This window comes from Chiloscyllium punctatum, chromosome 5 (genome assembly GCF_047496795.1).
Source record: "Chiloscyllium punctatum isolate Juve2018m chromosome 5, sChiPun1.3, whole genome shotgun sequence".
NCBI classification, from domain to species: Eukaryota; Metazoa; Chordata; class Chondrichthyes; order Orectolobiformes; family Hemiscylliidae; genus Chiloscyllium; species Chiloscyllium punctatum.
This window is the reverse complement of record NC_092743.1, coordinates 90,743,462-90,768,233: the sequence shown is the minus strand read 5'-3', so window position 1 is coordinate 90,768,233 and position 24,772 is coordinate 90,743,462. Positions and strand designations below refer to the sequence as shown.

Below are 24,772 nucleotides of genomic sequence, written 5' to 3'. Positions count from 1 at the left end.
CAAAATAATCAAGGGAAAAATGGAAGGAACTTGGTGTATTTAATATGGATAGATAGTAATGGGGAAAATCAGACATGGGGCATGCTGGACCAGATAGTTTTCACCCCAGAGTTTTAAAAAGTAATAGATAAGCAAGTTAAACATGTAGTCATAATTTTCCAAAATTTCTCCAAATTCAGCAACCATGCCGATGGTTTTTACATAAATAAACCTCAACTCAATTTGAATTGAACGAGGGAGGAAGATAAGAGTTGATTACAAACCAAGTTATCTGTCTGTTTCGCACTCAGTACAGGCACTGCTTCCAAAGTTGTCATTTAATTTCACTCAAGGTGTTGAATCTTATGAATTGCTGTTTTTCAAATGCACAGAACACTTAAGTAGGAATTTCCAGGCAAGTGGAACAGGTGTCACACACCTGATTTGTGCCTATGGGTGTAGAAGATTGTGGGCACGTTACTAGATTCTGTCATCAGGGATAGTGTAACTCAATTAAGCAAATATCAGTTGATCAGGAGAATCAGCATGGATTTGTCACAAGTCGGTTACGTTCATGGAACTTTGCTGACATTGAAGTCAATGCAATGACGAATATGAAAGTGCATACAACTTTTGTCGATGCAAATTTTGAGAATAAGTTTAAAATCAGGTTCCACATAAGTGATCAGAAATGAAGGTACATGAAAGTGGAGGTAATTTTGTGACATGGTTAGTAATTGGTTTGGATGCAGGAGGACCAACTCTACAGATTTCCAAATTTGTCCCTCCAAGATAGGGTGGCATGGTGGCTTAGTGGTTAGCAATGCTGCTTCACTGCATCAGGGACCTCTGTTCGATTCCAACCTTGACTGTTTGTGGGGTTTGTACGTTCTCCCCATGCCGGTATAGGTTTCCTCCGGGAGCTCTAGACTCCTCTTGGTGTCCGAAGATGTGCAAATTAGGTAGATTGGCTTTCCATTGTACCCAGAGATGCATAGGATGGGGGCTGGGTAGCCATTGTGGTTGTGGGGATAGTGTGGGGTGGCTAGACACTCAGATGGTCACAGTGTCGCCTTCACAGGCCAGATGGTTCTTTCTGCACCTTATGGATTTTTTGAAGTACAGATGACAGTAACAAAACCAACATTTATTGCCCAATGGTAGTGCCTCTTGACAAGAGAACAGTTAGCCTCCATGAATCACTAAACCATCAGGCGAAGGGCTAGTTAGGGTAGGAATTTCCAGGAACTTCATTCAACAACTAAATGAAAATATATTTCCAAACCAGGATGATGTCTGACATATTGGAGGTTCCCACAAATATTTTTCGTAGTTTTTTTTAAAAAAAGAGATAGATGCATAGATTAAGGAGGTTGTGTCGTCAATCGTTGCGGAATTGCTGCAGAGCACCACAAAAGGTAGCACATAAAAGTCATTGCCAGTCAACCAGCACAATCACAACTCTTATTTTGAGGTGGTCCACTATACTTGTTATTTGAAGCAGTAGGAGAATGAAGGATAATTTCTAGGAACTTCAAGTAAACCTTTATGGGCCGGCTTAGCATCAGTGCATTTGGGATCCAACTACAGATATTGTGTTTATGCATTTGCCATGAATAGTAGTAAATAGGGGGATCAGTAACTAAAGAAAACTTTCAAATGTTTACACAAGTTGAGTAGCTTCACAGTACAGACTTTACAAGATACATATGGTCATCCTGGTCTGCTCACTTCAAACCTTTTAAACTAAGCAGGGTCTTTGCATTCATTGACCAATAATCTTACCAAAGTTTTTTTTCCTGTTATACATATAGCACCACACTGACTAAAAATTAGCTTTTTCCCTTGGTGAAAAACTCGGTGATGACATCATCTTCAAATGTACAGCATTATTTGGCACTTCGAGGCATCTGATCCCCCATGCAAATATGAACTTCTTTATCTTTTGCATTTACATCAAAAATGGTCACCAAATCCAAATACTTACCCCCTTGACATCTTTCAGATCTCCTTTCAATAGTGAATCCAAAGTGAAGATGACATTATGACTAAGATTCTGCAGCTGAAAATTGCATATAAACAAAGACAATAAGCATACAGTCTGACAATTTGCTCTGCACAGTTGATCAACCATTAAACTCTACTGTAAAATAGTGCAACAGGTTGTTACCGCAAGGCTGCAATGAGTGATCTCTTAATGTGCTTGCCAGTCAAATACTGTTTTTTGTTTTCTGTTATTAATTATTAGCAAATTTGAAATATATTAGCTCATACAACAATGTTGATCTGCCACAACCCTGAGATACATAGCACTGCATGGACATATTTTATGAAAAAGACAAAATATATTAAAAATGTCAGGCAGCACAACTTTAGACGCACCTTCATTTGTTCAGACATGCACTTTTGAAAAAAATGAACTATTTGTAGTTCATTACGAGTATGTCTCTATTTGTAGCAGAAATCAGTACTTGACATACATGTTAATGGACCACGTGACCTCAAAAGGTTAGTAAGTGAAGGGGTGAGGTTGCACTAACTTGATCCCCATGTCCATCATAGCTACAAGATATAACATGAACATATCCCAACGAAGGGAGAGACATTGACAGCCTTTTCATATCAACAGGGTAAACAATGAATCACACTATGGGGAAAACACTTCATTCAATAGTGGTTCAAAATTGCTACTACATTCCTCCAAAAAGGTAAATTACCGTCAAACTATTTCAAAATCAGGTTACACAACATAAGCAATAAATATTTTGTCATTCCCAAATGTAAATTATATTTTGTGCACAATGTAACTGTATAATAAATTTCTAAAGTCTAACATTTGATATGTGGGAAATGCATGATAAAAGATATTCTGGGTTTCAAAGTATCCTGGATGAGTATATGTCTACTGAATGTCACAGTACAATGTTAACAAAGCAGAAGTAAACTAAAGTCAGGGGCCATCTCAACACTCCTCAGCAAAACAATGTTGCTGGAAAGATATCTTGCAGCAGTGACCGTTTTCATAAGAGGAAAGTGATATAAAGAAGGAAATAGTTAACCATGTGGGTGGGTCAGTGAGAGATCTGGTAACTTAATTACTGGGTTAGAAATCCAAGGTCCCAGATTAATAAATCCAGGGAACATTAATACAAATACCACCATGGCATTTTGAGAATTTGAATTTAATTATAAAGGTAACATAAGCAAAACAAAACATTACATCAATCAGGCATCCAGTTAAAAACCCAACCGGTTCACTGATGCTTTAAAGAGCAGGAAACCTTACAGACTTAAGAACAAACTGTCACTGACCCAATCCACTACCACTAGCCGTCTTCACTTAAGTATATTGCAATATAAAAGATTAAAGATCCTGATCATGGTGAAGCATTTTTGTCCTAATTAACCAAGATATGGAGATAAAATAAAGGCAAATATAGAAATGGCACATGAAGACAGCTGCACTTGAGAACAGCAAGCCATGAAATCACAGAGCAGAAAAGCAGTTGCAAGAAGTTGTAATACTGGTTGCAGTAGAAGACAGCTAAGAGGAGAGATGAACTTAGTGAGAAGTTGAGTAAAACTTATGATCAGAATATGACATATCTTGAATGTGCTTTGAGACTTCAGTCTAAAGAATTGAAATTTGGTGCACTTGAGATTGAGGAAATACTGGACTTTTTTTAAAAAAAAGGTCACTGTAGGACAGTTTTCTTTAAAAAGTTACTGTAAGCTGTGGAGCTTAAATTGACTTTTCATTTAATGGAAGTCACATGCCTGACCGTACAGGATTCAAGACTGGCTATTTGATGTTGCTCAAGAGTTGAATTTGGGGTGTAGCCTATCAAGAGGTAAGGCACCCAATTCAGCCTTTTGCAGTTTTGAGAGAAATGCTCAAGTATTCCTTCCGAGAGCTTAAAACGGAAACAAGTTATTCTTCCTGAAAAGCTTTTAGAAGACATCCTCTCCATATCTCCTGAACAAACTGTACATGAAAATTTTCCAGGAACAATTGTATGGGGGCTAGTGGCATCTGTCAACATGAGCAAAGACATCAGAATGAAAGTTATCTGGATCATTTCCTATTTTATCCCTTAATTCTCCAATAGTTTGGCCAAAATGACTTCCTTTTTAAAATTTAATTTCTCAAAAAAAACTAATTTTATTTCTCTTATTTACAAGATATTTAGAAGCGCAATAAATTTCAAAAACAAATTAGCCTGAAGACCATCTCCATGCAAGCAGCATTTGTAATAGGTGGATGAATTAACTATACAAAGTTACTAATAGATACATTATAATTGGGATCACAGAGACCTGGTTCCAGGGTGACTAAGGATGGGAACGCAACATCCAGGGCTATTCAATTTTCAGAACAGACAAACAGAAAGAAAAAAGGAGGTGGGGTAACATTGTTGTTTAAAAAGGAGATTAACACAATAGTAACAGGAGGACGCAAGGCTGGACGACATGGAATCTGTATGAGTGGAGCTGCAGAACACCGAAGGACCAAAAAAAAAGCATTAGTGGGAGTTGTGTACATGCCACAAACAGTAGTTATGTTGGGAACTAGATCAAACAGGAAATTAGAGGTGCAGGCAGTAAGGGAACAGCAGTTATTATGGGTGACTTCAATCTACATACCGATTGGACAAACCAATTTGGCAGCAATGCGATGGAAGAGGAAGAGGATTTCCTGGAATGCATGATCGATGGCTTCCTTGACTAAAATGTCGAGGAACCATCTAGAGAGCAAACCATTTTTAGACCGAGTATTATGTGATGAGAGAGAATTAATTAGCAACATTGTGGTGCGAGCTCCTTTGTGAAACAGCGACCATAACGATCTATGATTCCCCACACACACTGACTCTTAACTATCTTCTGGAAGATTAGGGATGCTTGCCTATCCAGTGACGCCATATCGCATGAGTTAATTGTTGTTAATAAAATTAGTGCATTTTAGAAACTAGGTTGATTGGACCTTTTTACTCTGAACCTAATAAGCCATTTAAGTGGCCTTATCAGCAACTGGGTAATAAATCTAAGAATTATCCTATGACCAGTGGAATAAGTGACACTAGAGAGAAACAATGCAATCCCCTGACCTTGGCTGCAACAATACACAGAAAGGATTTCACATAAGATAATAATAAATGGTCCCAGCTGATGTCAATACTGGACAAGTCAAAATCTGGAGTGAAACCTGGGTTGATGAACCCTAAATTTTAGATTTACAATTTTGATACCATTACGGTCAGCCAACGAACATATTCATTAGGCTGCCAAAATATTTTTTTCTCCTTCGGTGGAAGGCTGATAAAGTTCCAGGGACTGATCATCTATATTCCACAGTACTTAAGGAAGTGGCCCTGGAAACAGCGGGTGCATTGGTGATCATCTTCCAAGATTCTTTAGACTGAAAGGTTCCTGCAGAGTGGGGATAGTTACTGCAACCACACTACTTAAAAAGAGGAGGTCAAGAGAAAATGGAATTATAAACCAGTGAACCTGACATCAGTAGTGGGGAAGATACGAAATCCATTATCAAGGATTTAATAGAAGATCACTTAGAAACCAGTGATAAAAATCAGACACAGTCAGCATCGGTTTACAAAAGATCAATCATGCTTGACAAATCTACTGGAATTCTTCAAAGATTAAACTAGTAAAGTTGGTCAGTGGAGCCACCGAATCTGGTTTATTGGGACCATCAGAAAGCTTTCAACAAAGGCTCACCTAAGAGATTAATGTGTAAAATTAAAATACATTGAGATAGATACAAAATTGGTTAGCACACAGGAAACAAAGTAGGAATAAATGGGCCTTTCCCTGACTAACAGGTATTGACTAGTGGGATATAGTAAGGATCAACACTAGGACGCCAGCTATTCACAATATGTTAATGATTGAGATGAAGGTACTAAATGTAAAATCTCAATTTGTAGACAACACAAAGGGCGAGTTATGAGGAAGATGCAACGACGTTGCAGTGTAATTTGGGTAAGCTCAATGAATGGGGAACTGCATGGCGGATGTAGGGTATTGTGGATCAAGGAGAGATCATTTACACGCAAGCAAAAATAAAGAGGCAGATAATTTGAAAAGCTGCAAATTGAGGGGCGAATGCTCACTACTTGCTGAAAGCAGTAATGCAGACAGAGCAGATGGAAAAAGGCAGCAAACTATATGTTGGTTTTCACAGTGAGAGGATTCAAGTACTGGAACAAGAATGCCTTTCTGCAAATATACAGGGTACTGGTGAGGCCACATCTGGAATATTATGCAGAGTTTGGTCTCCTTATTGGAGGAAGGATGCTTTTGTTGGAGACGCCTTGCAGTCAAGGTTTACCAAATTGATTCCTAATATGCTGAAAAATGTGTTGCTGGAAAAGCACAGCAGGTCAGGCAGCATCAAAGGAGCAGGAGAATCGACGCTTGGAGCATAAGCCCTTCTTCAGGAATGAGTAGGGTGTGCCAAGCAGGCTAAGATAAAAGGTGGGGAGGGGCGTTGGGAATGCGATAGGTAGAAAGAGGTTAAGGTGAGGGTGATAGGCCGGAGAGGGGGTGGGGAAGGAGAGGTCAGGAAGATGATTGCAGGTCAAGAAGGCAGAGGTGAGTCCGAGGGTTGGGACTGAGATAAGCTGGGGGGGGGGGGGGGGGTAGAAGAGGAGGAGAAAATGAAGAAGCTGGAGAAATCTGCATTTCTCCCCTGTGGTTGGAGGATTCCTAGGCAGAAGATGAGGTGCTCTTCCTCCATGGTCTGGCAATGAAGGCGGCCAAGAACCTGCATGTCTTTGGCGGAGTGGGAGGGGGAGTTAAAGTGTTCAGCCACAGGGCGGTTGGGTTGGTTGGTCCAGGTGTCCCAGAGGGTTCTCTGAAACATTCCGCAAGTAGGTGGCCTGTCGCCCCAATGAAGAGGAGGCCACATTGGGTGCAGCGGATGCAGTAAATGGTGTGTGTGGAGGTGCAGGTGAATGTATGACGGATATGGAAGGATCCCTTGGGGCCCTGGAGGGAAGTGGAGGGGCGGGGGGGAGGGAGAGAGAAGAGGTGTGGGCGCAAGTTTTGCATTTCTTGCAGTTACAGGGGAAGGTGCGAGGAGTGGAGGTTGGGTTGGTGGGGGGGGTGTGGATCTGACGAGGGAGTCACGGAGGGCGTGGTCTTTCCAGAAGGCTGATAGCGGAGGGGAGGGAAATATATCCTTGTGGTGGGGTCTGTTTGGAGGTGGCGGAAATGACGAAGGACGACACGATGATCTGGAGGTTGGTAGGGGAGGACCAGTGGGATTCTGTCCTGGTGGTGATTGGAGAGGTGGGGTTCAAGCGCGGAGGAGCAGGAAGTGGAGGGGATGCGGTGGAGAGCATATTCAATCACATCTGAGGGGAAATTGCGGTCTTTGATTCCTAATATGGCCTAACCAACATGATGAGAGACTGAGTCAAATATAATTGTATCCTCTGGAGTTAAGAACAAGGTGGGGGGGGGGGGGGGGGGGGAGAGAAAGAACTCTCTCAAATCTTCTAAATAAGAGGACTAAATAGGTTAGATGCAGGAAGGATATTCCCTATGCGGGAGTGTCCAGAACCTTGAGATTAGAAGAAATTCTTTCACGCAGAGAATGGGGAGCCTGAGGAATTCACCAGAGAAACTGGCTGTGACTAAAACATTGCATTTTCAAGCATTAGATGTAGCTCTTGAAACTAAAGGAGTCAAGGTGCTATGGGGTATCAAGCTTGAATGATCAGTCATGGTATACTCACTGGTGGAACAGGCTCAAGGTTTGTTAAACATGGAAACATAGAAGATTCAAAGTTTACTACATTTACTAAAAATTAACAAAACTATTGGAAAGACCTCATCATGAATAGCAAAGAGGTTCTACTTTTGATCCAAGCAACATCCTTCAGAGCATCAATCCAAGTATCAGTCCACTCTAAATTCCTACTCAACTAAGGTTGTTAAAAGCATTTCCTGTGCAATCATGTGATTCTCTCCATTATTGTGCTGCCTATCCCCTAGATAAGCTAACTTACTGACTTCTCATTAGGGAAAGCTCAGAGCTTTTCCAGCCCTGTCTACTTAGACTACTAAAGAGCTCAAGATCTCGAGTTCTAATAGCCTGGAAACTGCCAAAACTAAACTGCTCTCCTGCTGATTATGGATAATTTCTCTTCAAACTAGACCTGCTTGTGGCCCCTCACCAACTGTCTTTCTTGAAGTCAAACAATTTCTTAAACAATTATGCAATTTCTCTTAACTAGTCATTTAGCTCATACATATACACATATACATGAGATGATTTCTTGGTAATGCTATCTGTATCCACTGCTTTGGAAAAAATGCATTTCTTAACCTTCAGTCACTTTACAGAATTAAAAACTCAATCTAATTACCTCTATAATTGAAGTCCCCAAATAGCATAATATAAATCTTTATCACAGTAACAAATAGAAGTCAGTAGAGAATGTATATTGAAGAAACAGAATTAAATGTTTAAATAGTTCCAAATTCAAATGGGGTAAATTCTAGTTCAAGGAAGAAATTATTGATGCTTTGATTCATTCCAACTTGCGGATCGTTTCAGAGTATACCTGCACCAGCCAACCCCATTGCTGAACACTTCAACTTCCACGTCCCACTTCACCAAGGACATGCAGGTGCTAGGCCTCCTCCATCACCAAACTCTAAACACCCAATGCCTAGAGGAAGAACACTTCACCTTCTGCCTTGGGGCCCTGCAATCTCATGGGATTCATATGGATTTCACCAGTTTCCCCATTTCCCCTGCTCCCCACCACCCCACCCCCTCCCCCCCACAAACTTATCCTAGTCACAAGCCTCCAACCCGGCACTCCCCTCGACCTGTCCATCGTCTTTCTTTTATCTGCTCCACCCTTCTCTCCGACTTATCTTCTTTCACCCACCTTCATCTATTACTGCATTCTTGGCTATGTTCCCACCAGCCGCAGCCCCCCCTCATTTTTCCTTCAGCCCCGTGGCCCACACAGCTCATTCCTGATGAAGGGCTTATGCCCGAAACGTAGATTCTCCTGCTGCTCAGATGCTGCCTGACTTGCTGTGCTTTTCCAGCACCACACTCTCGATTCTGATCTCCAGCATCTGCAGTCATCACTTTCTCCTGGTGGCTCAATAAAGCATGCTTGACTTTAACATTTAATTAAAACTTTCATTTCAACCTAATAAATGTTCACTGGTGATAGAATAAACACACTTTAGCAGAATTCTTAAAGTTCAAAGACAAGCTGCATTTGTATAGCATCTTTAACATAGTAAGGCTCCAAACATACCTCATTATTAAACGAAACCCCAAAGCTACCCAAGGTAAAATTAAAGCAAAATATCTAAAGATTGGTCAAGGCAATTGTTCTTGAAAACAGAACGTTTATGCCATACATCCCAATAAACAATGTGCAAGCTAACCAGCTCCGTTGCACCACCTAGATATTGGTCTGGAGCTCTGCATTTGCTTGTTCAAGACCTTTTTCTAAATGAGGGGTTTCTAGCTGTACCACCCATTCAGATGGCAAGTTCCAGAGCTCAATACCATTTGGGTGACAGAAACTCTTCCCCAAGCCTCTCACGGATTACTTTAATCAGAAGCTTGCTCATTATTTACCTCACTGATCAAAGAAATATGTCGCTCCTATGCACTCCATCTGGGTCACTCAATTATCTACATCTCTAATTCATTTTTATTTCAGCTCCTATATTGCAAGAAAACAACCATCTATCTAATCTTTCCTCAAACCTAAAATTCGCCATTCCTGGGAATGTGTGTGTAAATCTCCTTTTCACCTTCTGTGGTATGATAGTTTGCCCTTGTAATACAGAGACCAGAACTGATTGAAAAAAAAGTATTGTTTATTCATGGTAAATTAGTACTATTGGTTAAGCCAACATTTTTAGCCCATCCCTAACTGCCCTCAAAACAGGGCAGTGAGCTGCTGCATTCCTTGGATTACTGTTAGGACAACAGTTTCATGGTTTTGACCCAACGACACTGACAGAACAGTTATATAGTTCCAAGCCAGGTTGAAGCGTGGGTTAGAGAAAAAAAAACTTGCAGACGGTGGTCCTCTAATGCTTCCGCAATGCTTTCATCCTACATGGCGGTAAAACCTAGGTATTTGGAAGATGCTGTCAAAGAAATATTATCTCTGACTGCTCAGCTCAAGAATGCACTTCATAAAAAGGATGGTGGAAACAAGGTAAAGACTTTCAAAAACTCAACAAATATTGAAGAACAATTTGCTTGGTTATAAGGAAAACTGGTAGGGCTAAATTGAAGATTTAGCGGAGACTGCAAATTGCACAGTTGGTTGAATAACTTTCTGTTCTAATTCCTTTTGAGGGTGGGCTTATTAGGAAGGTTGTAGAGAATAGCAGTTACAACATTAAATGCTCTGGGATTCAACTACAAAGAACATTATAAGAATCTAAACCTTACCGAACAAAAAAGGTGCACAAGTGGAGATGTGGTAAAAATCTTTAAAATAATTAAAAATAGATGTAAGACAACACTGATATTGTAACTGATTTGGAGTGAACTTCAGTGTCATACAAAGCTGCACTGATACCTGTAGGGAAAGAGAACTGAAGGAACACAAGTTATTCGTTGTTAATGATGTGGGTGTCGCTCCGCTATTTGTTGCCCATTCAAAAATGAATTTACCCAGCCATTTCATAAGGGTGATTAAGGGTCAATCAAAATCATTACATATATGGAGTCAAATACAGCCAACCAAGTAAAGAATGACAGATTTTCTTTCCTTACAAAGGCATTAGTGAACCAGATGTATTTTTCATAACAAATGATACCTCCAATGTCATTATTATGGAGATTAGCTTCATATTCAAAATTTTTCATTCATTTATTTAAATTCCACCAGCTCCCAAGACAGGATTTGAACCCATGTCCAGAGAGCATTAGCCTAGGCCTCTGGACTTTTGGTCCAGCGCCATTACCACTGCATTGTGGTCTCCTGTTTAAGAAATTACCATTGATGGGGGTATCAGCAGATATATGCTCAGTTTTTAGTATTTTATTAGAGAATAAAAACTTATTAACTTTACATGGATTATTGAGTCTGCAAAAACATGTGACAAAACAAACCATATAGCACAAGAAGCATTTATTTACTAAAATCACATATTACCATTGCTGAAATCCCAACTAACAATATCCCAGTGGCCACCACTGACCATAAATTGAACTGCCCACATAAACACTGTGGCTACAACAGCAGTTCAAATGGTAGGAATTCTATTACAATTACACCCTCTTGCAAAACATTGCAGGAGCTTTGGGTTTTTGCAATAGCATCTCAAAACCCCAAAAACCTCCCACCTAGAAGAACCACGGCAGCAGATGCGCGCGGGGGGGGGGGGGGGGGGAGAAGAGGAGGAGGTGTGGGCACAAGTTTTGCATTTCTTGTGGTTGCAGGGGAAGGTGCCAGGAGTGGAGGTTGGGTTGGTGGGGGGGTGCGGACCTGACAAGGGAGTCACTGAGAGAGTGGTCTTTTCGGAACGCTGATAGGGGAGGGAAATATATCCCTGGTGGGGTCCGTTTGGAGGTGGCGGAAGTGACGACGGATGATACAATGTATATGTAGGTTGGTGGGGTGGTAGTTGAGGACCAGTGGGGTTCTGTCCCAGTGGCGATTAGAGGGGTGGGGCTTAAGGGCAGAGGAGCGTGAAGGAGATGCAGTGGAGAGCATCGTCGATCACGTCTTTGGTGGGGGGGGGGGGGGGGGATTTGCGGTCTTTGAAGGAGGAGGCTATCTGGGTTGATCGGTATTGGAACTGGTCCTCCTGGAGCAGATGCGATGGAGACTAAGGAATTGGGAATATGGGATGGCGTTTTTACAGGGGGCAGGGTGGGAGGAGATGTAGTCTAGGTAGCTGTGGCAGTTGGTCGGTTTATAATAAATGCCCATGTTGATTCAGTTGCCAGAGATAGAAATGGAGGGGTCTAGGAAGGGGAGGGAGGAGTCACGGTCCAGGTAAATTTGAGGGCGGGGTGGAAGGTGTTGGTAAAGTGGATGAACTGTTCAACCTCCTCGTGGGAGCACGAGGCAGCGCCGATACAGGATGTTGCGGAGGAAAAGGTGGGGGGTAGTGCCAGTGTGTCTGCAGAAGATGGACTGTTCCACATATCCAACGAAGAGGCAGGCATTGCTGGGGCCCATGTGGGTGCCCATGGCTACTCCTCTGGTTTGGAGGAAGTGGGAGGATTGGAAAGAGAAGTTGTTCAGAGCGAGGACCAGTTCAGTCAGTCGAAGGAGGGTGTCAGTGGAAGGATACTGGCTGGTACGGTGGAAAAGGAAGCAGCGGAGGGCTTTGAGTCCTGCGTGATCGGAGATGGAGGTGTACAGGGACTGGATGCCCATGGTGAAGACAAGGTGTTAGGGAACGGGGAAGCGAAAATTATGAAGTGGAGGGCGTGGGTAGTGTCCCGAACGTAGGTGGGGAGTTCTTGGACTAAGGGGGACAGGACGGTGTCGAGGTATGCAGAGATAAGTTCGGTGGGGCAGGAGCAGGCCGAGACAATGGGTCGGCCGGGGCAGTCAGGTTTGTGGATTTTGGGCAGGAGGTAGAAATGGGCGGTGCGGGGTTGTGGGACTATGGAGGTTGGAGGCAGTGGATGGGAGATCCCCTGAGGTGATGAGGTTATGGATAGTCTGGGAGATACGGTCATGGTCATGAGGGCGGTAGGTGGTGTCCGCAAGCTGGCGTTTATCCTCAGCAGTGTAAAGGTCGGTGCGCCAAACTTCAACCGCGCCTCCCTTGTCTGCCGGTTTGATAGCAAGGTCGGGGTTGGAACGGAGGGTGTGGAGGGCTGCCCGTTAGTAGTAGTAGTGGTAGTAGTAGTGGTAGTAGTAGAGGAGGAGGAGGAGGAGGGAGATGGAGATGGAGATGGAGGGCAGGTAAGAGGCCAGCACGGGGTGTCCAGGTGGATGGGGTGTGTTGGAGACGGGAGAAGGGGTCGTCAGAGGGTGAGTGAGAATCCTAGTTGAAGTAGACGTGGAGGCAAAGGAGGCAGAAGAGTTGTTCGATGTCTCGCCGCATGTTGAACTCGTTAATCAGAGCACGTAGGGGAATGAAGGTGAGGCCTCTGCTGAGGACTGATCTTTCATCCTCAGAGAGGGGTAGTTCTGGAGGGATGGTGAAAACAACAGGGCTGGGGAGTTAGGACCTGGTGTGGGGCTGGAGCTGGGAGTGGGGGCAGGGTTAGGCATGGGGACAGAGATCAGCGTGGGGGCAGGGTTAGACGTGCAAACGGAGATCTCCGTTTAAACACAAGATCCACAGGTGCCAAATCACCAAGAGGTCTACACCAGAATAATCATGCATAGTCTCCCAAAGGTTCAATAAGGCTACTTTTTTTGTTCTGGACTTTCCAGCACAAAATTTTATAATTTGTATTTACATTAAAAATGATGAACAGGGTTAGAGCAAGTGACACAATCAATATTATTTTTCATCTGTTACTTAGCCAACAAATATAAAGGCTATGAAGCGTGCAGATATTCTTCCAAACTTAAGATGGACTCATGTTCTGTGAAAACCTGAACTTGCTACTTCAAATAATAAAAAGCGCACCATTAATCTAATGTACCAATAATATTAATAGCAATGTAATTATTTATAATTAACATATCCATGCATAGTTTCAATACTTTTTACATATTTAACTTGAATTAAGTATGCCGTATACAGGATCAGCAACGTGAACGAAAAATACAAGACCTAAACTCTTACCAAGTTTTTCAGCAATGTTGAAAGTTCCTTTGTGAGTGTGGAAAACTTAACAAAAGCTGTGCCAAGATCAGGATTATCGCGACTTAAAAAATTACTACCAAATTTATCTAGTGCTTGTGCATAGTTTTCTTCATTTTGCACATGTTCTGTAAAAGAACAGGAAAACATGAGATGTAGTTATCTTCCACATTCTAATTTCAGTTGCCTGTAAATATCCCAAAGTTTTAACTTACTAAATATCAGCTGTTTAACATTTTCCGTTACTCTTCTTGAAAGTCAGTTACTGATGTTTGATACTGGAAACATCTTTACTCTATAATACTTAATTTATGGAACTTGTATTACAAGAATATACTTCCTAATTCAAACAGACCACAAATTCTACAAGTGGTCCTTTGTACATGCTAGAGTTAAAATGTCAGATATCATCATGCACCTCATGCAAACAAAAACAGAATAGAATGAATAGAATAAATCTAAACAGTTAGAATGATACAAGCGCAAGCTACTACGTGCATATGAGTACTTATGAACTGAACCAGACCAAAATGCCTCAAAAAGTATATTAAAAAGATAGCCTGGATCTTAACTTTTTAGCTTTAAAGGCAAGTATAAGGCGCTGCGCTCTGGATGCAATTCAATTGGTTAAACTACCAGGCTCTAAGCAAAACACAAAGAACAAACAAAAGAATAACAACTTTATTAGAAAATTTAACAATAAAAATTATCTAACTGTTAAACAGCAATGTTCCAATGTAGTAATATCCCATAAACACATTTTTGGCAAAGGCAAATTCAGTAAAACATTGTCTCACGTGCAATCCGAGGGGGAGAACCCAAGCTGTTAGCTGTAGCTGAGAGAAGGATAACAACTTCTACATATAGTTTGAAAACCCCAACTACTGAAAAACTAAAGTGAAATCCTGGTTCTGTGCGAGTTCGACCCCACCCCTTCACGCAGCTGCTATTGTTCCAACTTTAAAAAAAACCAAGGTCTCTCAAGCTGTTTACTTTCAAATCGGCTATAAAACAGGCTACTCTCATTTCTGTCTCAACATCTCAAAAAACAGGAAAAAAATACTCCGCTTAAAGCCCTAGCACCGTCACAATGTGGGATATATCAATGCTAGAAAACAAATGAATCATCTGTGGCAGCATCCAACTTCAAGTAATATCATGAGTAGATGCAATATACTTGAAATAATGATGTGCCAAGTTATCCTTCCACCAGATTCATTAAAATCTGCTGCTATTGGTGTGTTATAGCTTACGAGTGACAAGGTTGCTGTAGTAACATCTACTTTCACATAAACAGAGAGTTAGTATGATGATAAAGCCATATAGATGTACAATGCGGAAACAGGCACTTCAGTCCAACATCGCCATGCTGACCAGATATCCTAAACTAATTCAGGCCCATTTGCCAGCACTTGGCCATATCCTTCTAAACCCTTCCTAGTCATATAGCCATCCAGATGCCTTTTAGATGTTTTAATTGTAGCAGCCTCCACTATGTTCTTTGGAAGCTCATTCAATACATGCACAACTCTGAAAAAGTTGCCCCTTAGGTCTCTTTAATATCTTTCCCCTCTCACCCTAAACCTATGCCCTCTAGTTCTGGACTCACCCACCCCAGGAAAAGACCTCCTCTAATTAACCAATCCATGCCCTTCATGATTTTATAAACCTTGACATAGTCACACCTCAGCCTCTGACGCTCCACAGAAAAACTCCACCTATTCAGCCTCTCCTAACAGCTCAAACCCTCCAATCCTGGCAACATGCTTGTAAATCTTTTCTGAACCTTTCAAGTTTCATAACATTCTACCTATAGAAGGGAGACCAGAACAACAACACAATATTCCAAAAGTGGCTTAACCTATGTCCCATGCAGCAGCAACATGAGCTCCCAACTCCGATACTCAATACAGACCAAGGAAAGCATACCAAATGCCTTCTTCACTATCCTATCTACCTGTGATTCTACTTTCAAGGAACTACGAACCTGCACTCCAAGGTCTCGGTTCAGCAATGCTCCCTAGGACCTAACCATTAAGTGAATAAGTTCTGCCATGATTTGCCTTTCTAATCACAGGAAATTCACATGTATCTAAACTAAATTCCATCTGCCACTCCTTTGGCCATTGGTCCAGCTAATCAAGATCCCATTGTACTGAGGTAACTTTCGTTACTGTCCACCTCCAATTTTGGTGTAATCTGCAAACTTACTAACTATACCTCCTACGTTCACATCAAAATCATTATATAAATGAGGAAAAGCAGTGGACCCAGCACTAATCCTTACAGCACAACACTGGTCACAGGCCTCCAGTCTAAAAAACAAACCTCCACCAACATTGTCTATTAATCGAGCCAGTTCTGTATCCAAAGAGCTAGTTCTCCCTGTATTCCATGTGATCTAACCTTGCTAACCAATCTGCAATGAGGAACCTTGTTAAATGCCTTACTGAAGTCCATGTAGATCACGTTCACCATTCTGCCCTCAACAATCCAGTTACTTCTTCAAAAAAGATAAAAGTTAGTGAGACATTTTCCCACGCACAAAGCCATGTTGACTACCCTAATCAGTTCTTGCCTTCCCAAATACATGGCAATCCTGTCCCTCAGGATTCCCTTCAACAACTTACCCACCAATGCCAGGTTTACCGATGTATAGTTCCCAGGTTTTTCCTGACCAACTTCCTTAAATAATGGCACCATATTAGCCAACCTCCATTCTGGCACCTCACCTGTGGCTATCATTGATACAAATACCTCAGCAAGGGGGCCAGCAATCACTTCCCTAGCTTTCCAGAGTTCTAAGGAACACCTGATCCTGGGGTTTTATCCTCCTTGCTGTGCTTTTAAGACATCTAGGACCATCTCTTCTGTAATATAGACATTTTCCAATATTTCATCATTTATTTGCCAACATTATTTATATTCTATGTTCGTCTCCAATAGTAATCACCAAGGCAAAATACTCACTTTTTATCTCCCCCAGTTCCTGAAATTCCACACACATGCTGCCTTGCTGATCTTAGTGGGGTTAAAGTGAGGACTGCAGATGCTGGATATCAGAGTCGGAAAATGTGGCACTGGAAAAGCACAGCTAGTCAGGCAGCATCCGATGAACAGGAGGGTTGCCATTTCGAGCAGAAGCTCTTCATCAGGAATAAGGGGGTGGGCCAAGCAGACAGATATAAATGCGAAGGGGGTTGAGCTGGGGCTGGGGCGGGAGGCCTGACACACTAACACAGCCTCTTAGAATGTTGCTACTGTACCAGCTTCCACCACTTCCTCTGGCAGCTCATTCCATACACGTACCACCCTGTGTGAAAAAGGTTGCCCCTTAGGTCTCTTTTATATCTTTCCCCTCATACTAATCCTATGCCCTCTAGTTCTGCACTCTCTCTCACACTCACTCCCCCCCACCCCAGGGAAAAGACACTATCCATTTATTCTATCCATGCCCTCATGATTTTGTAAACCCCGATAAGGTCACCCCTCAGCCTCAGACGCTCCAGGGAAAACAGGCCCAGCCTGTTCAGCCTCTCCCTATAGCTCAAATCCTGCAACCCTGGCAACATCCTTGTAAATCTTTGCTGAACCCTTTCATGTTTCACAACATCTTTCCAATAGGAAGGAGACCAGAATTGCAAGCAATATTCCAACAGTGGCCTAACCAATGTCCTGTACAGCCGCAACATGACCTCCCAACTCCTGTACTCAATACTCTGACCAATAAAGGAAAGCATAGCAAACGCCTTCTTCACTATCCTATCTACCTGCAATTCCACTTTCAAGGAGCTATGAACCTGCACTCCAAGGTCTCTTTGTTCAGCAACACTCCCTACGACCTTACCATTAAGTGTATAAATCCTGCTAAGATTTGCTTTCCCAAAATGCAGAACCTCTCATCTATCCGAATTAAACTCCATCTGCCACTTCTCAGCCCGTTGGCCCATCTGGTCAAGATCCTGTTGTAATCGGAGGTAACCTTCCTCACTGTCCACTACAACTCCAATTTTGGTGTCATCTGCAAACTCACTAACTGTACCTCTTATGCGCGCATTCAAATCGTTTAAGTGAGTGACAAAAAGTAGAGGGCCCAGCACCGATCGTTGTGGCACTCTACTAGTCACAGGCCTCCAATCTGAAAAACAACCCTCCACCACCACCCTCTGTCGTCTACCTTTGAGCCAGTTCTGTATCGAAATGGCTAGTTCTCCCTGTATTCCATGAGATCTAACCTTGCTAATCAGTCTCCCATGGAGAACCTCAAACACCTTACTGAAGTCCATATAGATCATATCTATTGCTCTGCCCTCATCAATACAATTTGTTACTTCCTCAAAAAAATGCAACCAAGTGGTAGATAGAGGTGGGGGGCGATGGCGATAGATCGGAAAGAACAGTGGAGTGGATAGGTGGGAAAGAAGATGGACAGATAGGATAGTTTAAGGAGGTGGCACTGAGTTGGAAGATTGCACCTGGGATAAAGGTAGCGGGAGGGGAAGTGAAGAAACTGGTGAAATCTACATTGATCCCATGTGGTTGGAGGGTCCCAATGCAGAGGATGAGGCATTCTTCCTCTGGGCATCAAGTTGCTGGAGTTTGGCAATGGAAGCAGCGCAGGACTTGCATGTCCTTGGAGGAATGAACAGGGTAATTAAAGCGTTCAGCCACAGGGCAGTGGGGTTGTTTAGTGCACGTGCCCCAAAGATGTTCTCTGAAATGTTCCGGAAGTTGACATCATGTCTTCCCAATGCGAATGAGACTACACAAAGCAACAGACACAGTAGATGACATGTGTGGAAGTACAGGTATATGTGTCAGATGTGGAAGGATCTTTTGGGACCTTGGATGGAGATTGGGGGGTGGAGAGGAGAAAGAGAGGAGAGCGCGAGCGAGTTGCAGGTGCAGGTTTTGCACTACTTGCTGTGGCAAGGGAAAATGCAAGGAGTGGAGGGTGGATTGGTGAGAGCCATGGACCTAACAAGGGAGTCACAGAGGGAATAGTCTCTGTGGAATGCAGTTAGGGTAGGGAGGGTAATATCTCTGGTGGTGGAGTCCTTTTGTAGATGGCAGAAATGACAGAGGACAATGCGGTGTATCCAGAGATTGGTGGGTGGAAGGAGAGAACAAGGGGGATTCTGTGCTTGTTGAGATTGGAGGTGTTCAAGCATAGAGGTGCAGGAAGTAGAGGGGATGCGCTGGAGGGCATCAACAACCATATGGGAGGGGGAATTGCTGTTCTTGAAGGAGGCGGCCATCTAGGATGTTGTTTGGTGGAACTGATCCTCTTGGATGCAGATGCAGTGGAGGCCAAGGAATTGAGAGTAAGGGATAGCATTTCCACAGGGGGCAGAGTGGGAGGTGGTGCAGTCCAGGTACTGTGGGATTGTGGAAGATTTCAATGTTGAGTCTGTCACTGGAAATGGAGAGGGAGGGGTGCAGAAAGAGGAGGAACTCGTCCAAGATGGTACAGGCGAACTTGAGGTCAGGGTGGAAGGTGTTGAAGTTGATGAACTGTTCAACTACCATCCAGGAGCATGAGGTGGCACAAATAATCATTGATGTAGCAGAGAAAAAAAAGGTGGAGAATGGTGCCAGTGCAGCTATGCTAGATGGTCTGTTCAATGTACCTGAAGAGGCAGGCATAGCTTTAGATCTTTGAGGGGGCCCATTCTCCCCCAGTTACCCTTTTATCCTAACATATTTATAAAATCCCTTCAGATTCTCCATATCCCTTTTGACAAAGTTCCTCCTCCTCCTCCTCAAGGCTTCCCATTTTCCAGCCATCCCTTTACCTGCCAACATCTGCCCCCAATCAACTTCTGAAAACTCTTGCTTAATACTGTCAAAAATCAGCCTTCCTCCAATTTAGAATTTCAACTTTCAGATGTAGTTTATCCTTTTCCAGCACTGCTTTAGAACAATGGTCACTGGCTCCCTCACTGACACCTCAGTCACTTGCCCTGCCTTATTTCCCAAGAATAGGTAAATCAACATACTGAATCAAAATTTTCTTATACACATTTAAATTCCTCTCCACCAAAATGCTTAACATTACAGCAGTCCCAGTTTGTTTGGAAAGTTAAAATCCCTAGCATTCCCACCCTATCAAGACATCAGGAGGGCAAAATGGAAACACTAAATAGCTTTAGCAATCTTAGAGATAACAGATCTCCTTACAAATTTGTTTCTTAATTTCCTGCTGACTGTTTTGGGGCAGGGGTGGGGTTTATAATACAATCCCAATATAGTATTCATCCCTTTATTTCTCAGTTCCACCCAAATAACCTCCCAAGAACATCCTCCTTCAGTAAAGCTGTAATGTTATCCCTTTTCAAAAAGGCCACTCCTCCTACCTCTTGCCCACCCGCCTTGTCGTCCCGCTTAACCCTTAAACGAAGCAAAACACTTAGAGACACAGTAATTTTACATCCTTCATCTTTATTCCAGGCCCTGGAGGAAGAGAGAACGATGGCCCATGTGCAAATACATGAGTTCACTGTCTTCTCTGGAACTGCGGTTTCTCAATGAACTATCCAGTTATTTCACTGGGTGAAGCATCCAGATAAGGCAACGTACATATTGACTGGGTGACTGTTACAATCAGCGAGTGTCAATAGTAAAGATTAAGCCATCTGCTGTTACACAATGAATAACTAGCTTCACAATGAATACTCTCCACCTTGTTAAATGACATCACATACTGAATGGGAGAAAGTGAGGTTGACAGATGCTGGAGATTAGCGTCGAGTGTGTGTTGCTGGAAAAGCACAGCAGGTCAGGCAGCATCCGAGGAGGAGAATCAACATCTTGGGTGTAAGCCCTTCATCGGGAATGAGGCTGGGAGCCTTGGGGGTGGAGAGTGGGAGTGGAGCAGGGTGGAGGGAGGGGAAAATGAACAAACTGGTGAAGTCCATATTGATGCCCTGGGGTTGAAGGGTCCTGAGGCAGAAGATAAGGCATTCTTTCTCCAGGCATTGGGTGATGAGGGAGGCGGCCCAGGACCTGCATGTTCTCGGCAGAGTGGGAGGGGAAGTCGAAATGTCCAGCCATGGACGGTGAAGTTGATTGGTGCAGGTATCCCAGAGATGTTCTCTGAAGCGTTCTGCAAGAAGGCGTCCAGTCTCCCCAATGCAGAGGAGACTGCATCAGGAGCAACAGATACAATAAATGACATATGGAAGTGCAGGTGAAACTTTGATGGAGGTGGAAGGCTCCTTTGGGGCCTTGGATGGAGGTTGGCTGGGGGGGGGGGGGGGGGGGGGGGAAAGAAAGAGGGAGATGGTGGGCGCAGGTTTACCCCCACCATCATCCACCTATTTCAGTACCTACTCCTCTGCCTTCCCTGTTAGGTCTCTTGCACTGAAATAAATGCAGTTAAATTTATCAGTCCTACCTTGTTCTCTGCTTTGCTCTTGCCTACCCTGACTGTTGGACAGACTCCTTTTCCCAACTGCACCAGTGTCAGACTGATCTCTTCCCTCACCATCTCCCTGGGTCCCACCTTCACACCTTACTAGTTTAAATCCTCCCACGTAGCTCTACCGAATCTACCTGCCAGTATACTAGCCCCCTTCTGATTGCACCCGAACTGGTCTTTTTTTATACTGGCCACATCTACCCCAGAAGAGATTCCAATGATGCAAAAATATGAACCCTTTTTCTCTGCACCAGCTCCTCAGCCACAATTAGCTGCTCTATCCTATTCCTACCCTCACTAGCTCCTTGCACCAGAAGTAATCCAAACATTACTATCTTTGATAACCATCTTAAATTCTTGTCTAACTTCCTATATTCTCCCTTCAGAAACGCATCCTTTGAGGCTTCAACTTTCGTTCAATCATGTGGTTCATCAGAAATCTCTTTTGTGCCATCCTGACATGGAAGAATACATAGTATGAAAGTCAATTAATAGATGTTCCTTGGCACCACTCCTCACTTCAGAGGCAAAACTAGAGCTTCTAATTCAGAGGTGGGAATACTATCCACAGTGCCACAGGACGTCCATCAGTATCCACCTTGTATTAGCTTAAAGTTACGATAACTGTCCTCTAGTCTCAATGTGCAGAAACATAACATATGAACATTTTATCTGATCAGTATTTCCACTGTAATGGTCCTATATGCACTCCCAGCTTCTTTCTTTGAGGTAAGAGTGTCACTGGTTTGGCAAGTGGCGTGTAAAAGTTTTTGAACTCCATATTCACGGCTGATAGATAGACCAACAGTGCTATGAGGGAGGGAATTCCAAGATACCAATCCAGTGACAAAAGAGGAATGGCAATACAGTTCCAGGTCAGGATAGCCTGTGGTTTGAAGGAGAATTTGCAAATGGAACAGCATTCCTGCTATTACCTTATTTTGTGGGTGTGGATGGTGCTGTTGAAGCAGCCTTGGTTTGTTGTGCACCTTGTAGATATGTTGCTGCCACTGTACATCAAGGAGTGAACAAACATTGAAGCTGATGAACGGGGTGCCAAACAAGGCTGCTTTGTTGTAGGTAGCATTTAACCTCAAACTTTTGCTACCGTAACACTCATCCAGGCAAGCAGAAAGCATTACATCATACTTCTGACTTGTGTTTTGTACATGATAAGCAGGCTTTGGGAAGTTGGGAAGTTACACTACAGAATTCATCTCCCTTCATAGTAGAAGGGTCCAATCAGTGGAAGACACTGCCTATATCACTGTTTCCAGGTTTTCTCTAGGTTTCTTGATAAGAGACTCAAATAAATGCTGCCTTGATGTTATGAGCATGTATTCTCACCTTCCATATTTAATTCTTTTGTTCATAATTAGTCCATGGCTATAATGAGGTCAGGATATCAGAAGGTTCAATGAAAGGCATACTGAGCATCAGGGAGCAGGTTATTCCTAAGCCCCTTGATCATACTGTCGATGGCCCCTTCAATCACACTGGATTAGTGGTGCTGGAAGAGCACAGCAGTTCAGGCAGCATCCAAATCGACGTTTCGGGCAAAAGCCATTCATCAGGAATCAAGGCAGTGAGCCTGAAGCGTGGAGAGATAAGCTAGAGGAGGGTGGGGGTGGGGAGAGAGTAGCATAGAGTACAATGGGTGAGTGGGGGAGGAGATGAAGGTGATAGGTCAAGGAGGAGAGGGTGGAGTGGATAGGTGGAAAAGAAGATAGGCAGGTCGGACAAGTCCGGACAAGTCAAGGAGACAGTTACTAAGCTGGAAGTTTGAAACTAGGATGAGGTGGGGGGAAGGGGAAGTGAGGAAGCTGTTGAAATCCACATTGATGCCATGGGGTTGAAGTGTTCCGAGGCGGAAGATGAGGCGTTCTTCCTCCAGGCGTCTGGTGGTGAGGGAGCGGCGGTGAAGGAGGCCCAGGACCTCCATGTCTTCGGAAGAGTGGGGGGGGGGGGGGGGGGCGGAGGGAGTTGAAATGTTGGGCCACGGGGCGGTTTGGTTGATTGGTGCAGGTGTCTCGGAGACGTTCCCTAAAGCACTCTGCTAGGAGGCGCCCAGTCTCCCCAATGTTGAGGAGACCACATCGGGAGCAACGGATACAATAAAATGATACTGGTGGGTGTGCAGGTGAAACTTTGATGGATGTGGAAGGCTCCTTTAGGGCCTTGGATAGAGGTGAGGGAGGAGGTGCGGGCACAGGTTTTACAGTTCCTGCAGTGGCAGGGGAAAGTGCCAGAATGGGAGGGTGGGTCGTAGGGGGGTGTGGACCTGACCAGGTAGTCACGGAGGGAACGGTCTTTGCGGAAGGCGGAAAGGGAAATATATCCCTGGTGGTGGGGTCTTTTTGGAGGTGGCGGAAATGTCGGCGGATGATTTGATTGATGCGAAGGTTTGTAGGGTGGAAGGTGAGCACCAGGGGCGTTCTGTCCTTGTTACGGTTGGAGGGGTGGGGTCTGAGGGCAGAGGTGCGGGATGTGGACGAGATGCGTTGGAGGGCATCTTTAACCACGTGGGAAGGGAAATTGCGGTCTCTAAAGAAGGAGGCGGCCATCTGGTGTGTCCTATGGTGGAACTGGTCCTCCTGGGAGCAGATACGGCGGAGGCGGAGAAATTGGGAATACGGGATGGCATTTTTGCAAGAGATAGGGTGGGAAGAGGTGTAATCCAGGTAGCTGTGGGAGTCGGTGGGTTTGTAAAAAATGTCAGTGTCAAGTCGGTCGTCACTAATGGAGATGGAGAGGTCCAGGAAGGGGAGCGAGGTGTCCGAGATAGTCCAGGTAAATTTAAGGTCAGGGTGGAATGTGTTGGTGAAGTTGATGAATTGCTCAACCTCCTTGCGGGAGCACAAGGTGGCGCCAATGCAGTCATCAATGTAGCGGAGGAAGGGGTGGGGAGTGGTGCCGGTGTAATTACAGAAGATCAACTGTTCTACATAGCCAACAAAGAGACAGGCATAGCTACGCCTTTGGTCTGGAGGAAGTGGGAGGATTCAAAGGAGAAATTGTTAAGGGTGAGGACCAGTTCGGCCAAACGAATAGAGTGTCAGTGGAAGGGTACTGTTGGGGACGCCTGGAGAGGAAAAAACAGAGGGCTTGGAGGCCCTGGTCATGGCGAATGGAGGTGTAGAGGGATTGGATATCCATGGTGAAGATAAGGCATTGGGGGCCGGGGAAACAGAAGTCTTGGAGGAGATGGAGGGCGTGGGTGGTGTCTCGAATGTATGTGGGGAGTTCCTGGACTAGGTGGGATAGGACAGTGTCAAGGTAGGTAGAGATGAGTTCAGTGGGGCAGGAGCATGCTGAGACAATGGGTCGGCCAGGGTGGTCAGGCTTGTGGATCTTGGGAAGGAGGTAGAACCGGGCAGTGTGGGGTTCCCGGACTATGAGGTTGGAAGCTGTGGGTGGGAGATCTCCTGAGGTGATGAGGTTCTGTATGGTCTGGGAGATGATGGTTTGGTGATGGGGGGTGGGGGTCATGGTCGAGGGAGCAGTAGGAAGAGGTGTCCTCGAGTTGGCGTTTGGCTTCAGCGGTGTAGAGGTCAGTGCGCCAGACTACCA

General features: G+C 44.0%; 1 protein-coding gene across 7 annotated transcripts in view; it reads right to left on the bottom strand.

Annotated features, from left to right (window-relative positions):
* LOC140477228 (arf-GAP with SH3 domain, ANK repeat and PH domain-containing protein 1-like) overlaps window positions 1–24,772 on the bottom strand; it is a 354,071-nt gene that overhangs the window by 198,461 nt on the left and 130,838 nt on the right. For all 7 annotated transcript variants that reach the window (XM_072570748.1, XM_072570749.1, XM_072570743.1 and 4 more), the window contains 2 exons: window positions 13,765–13,910; window positions 1,967–2,041 (listed from right to left, as the gene is read on the bottom strand). In XM_072570748.1, the coding sequence (XP_072426849.1) occupies window positions 1,967–2,041; window positions 13,765–13,910 (221 nt within the window). The remainder of the gene's footprint in view (window positions 1–1,966; window positions 2,042–13,764; window positions 13,911–24,772) is intronic.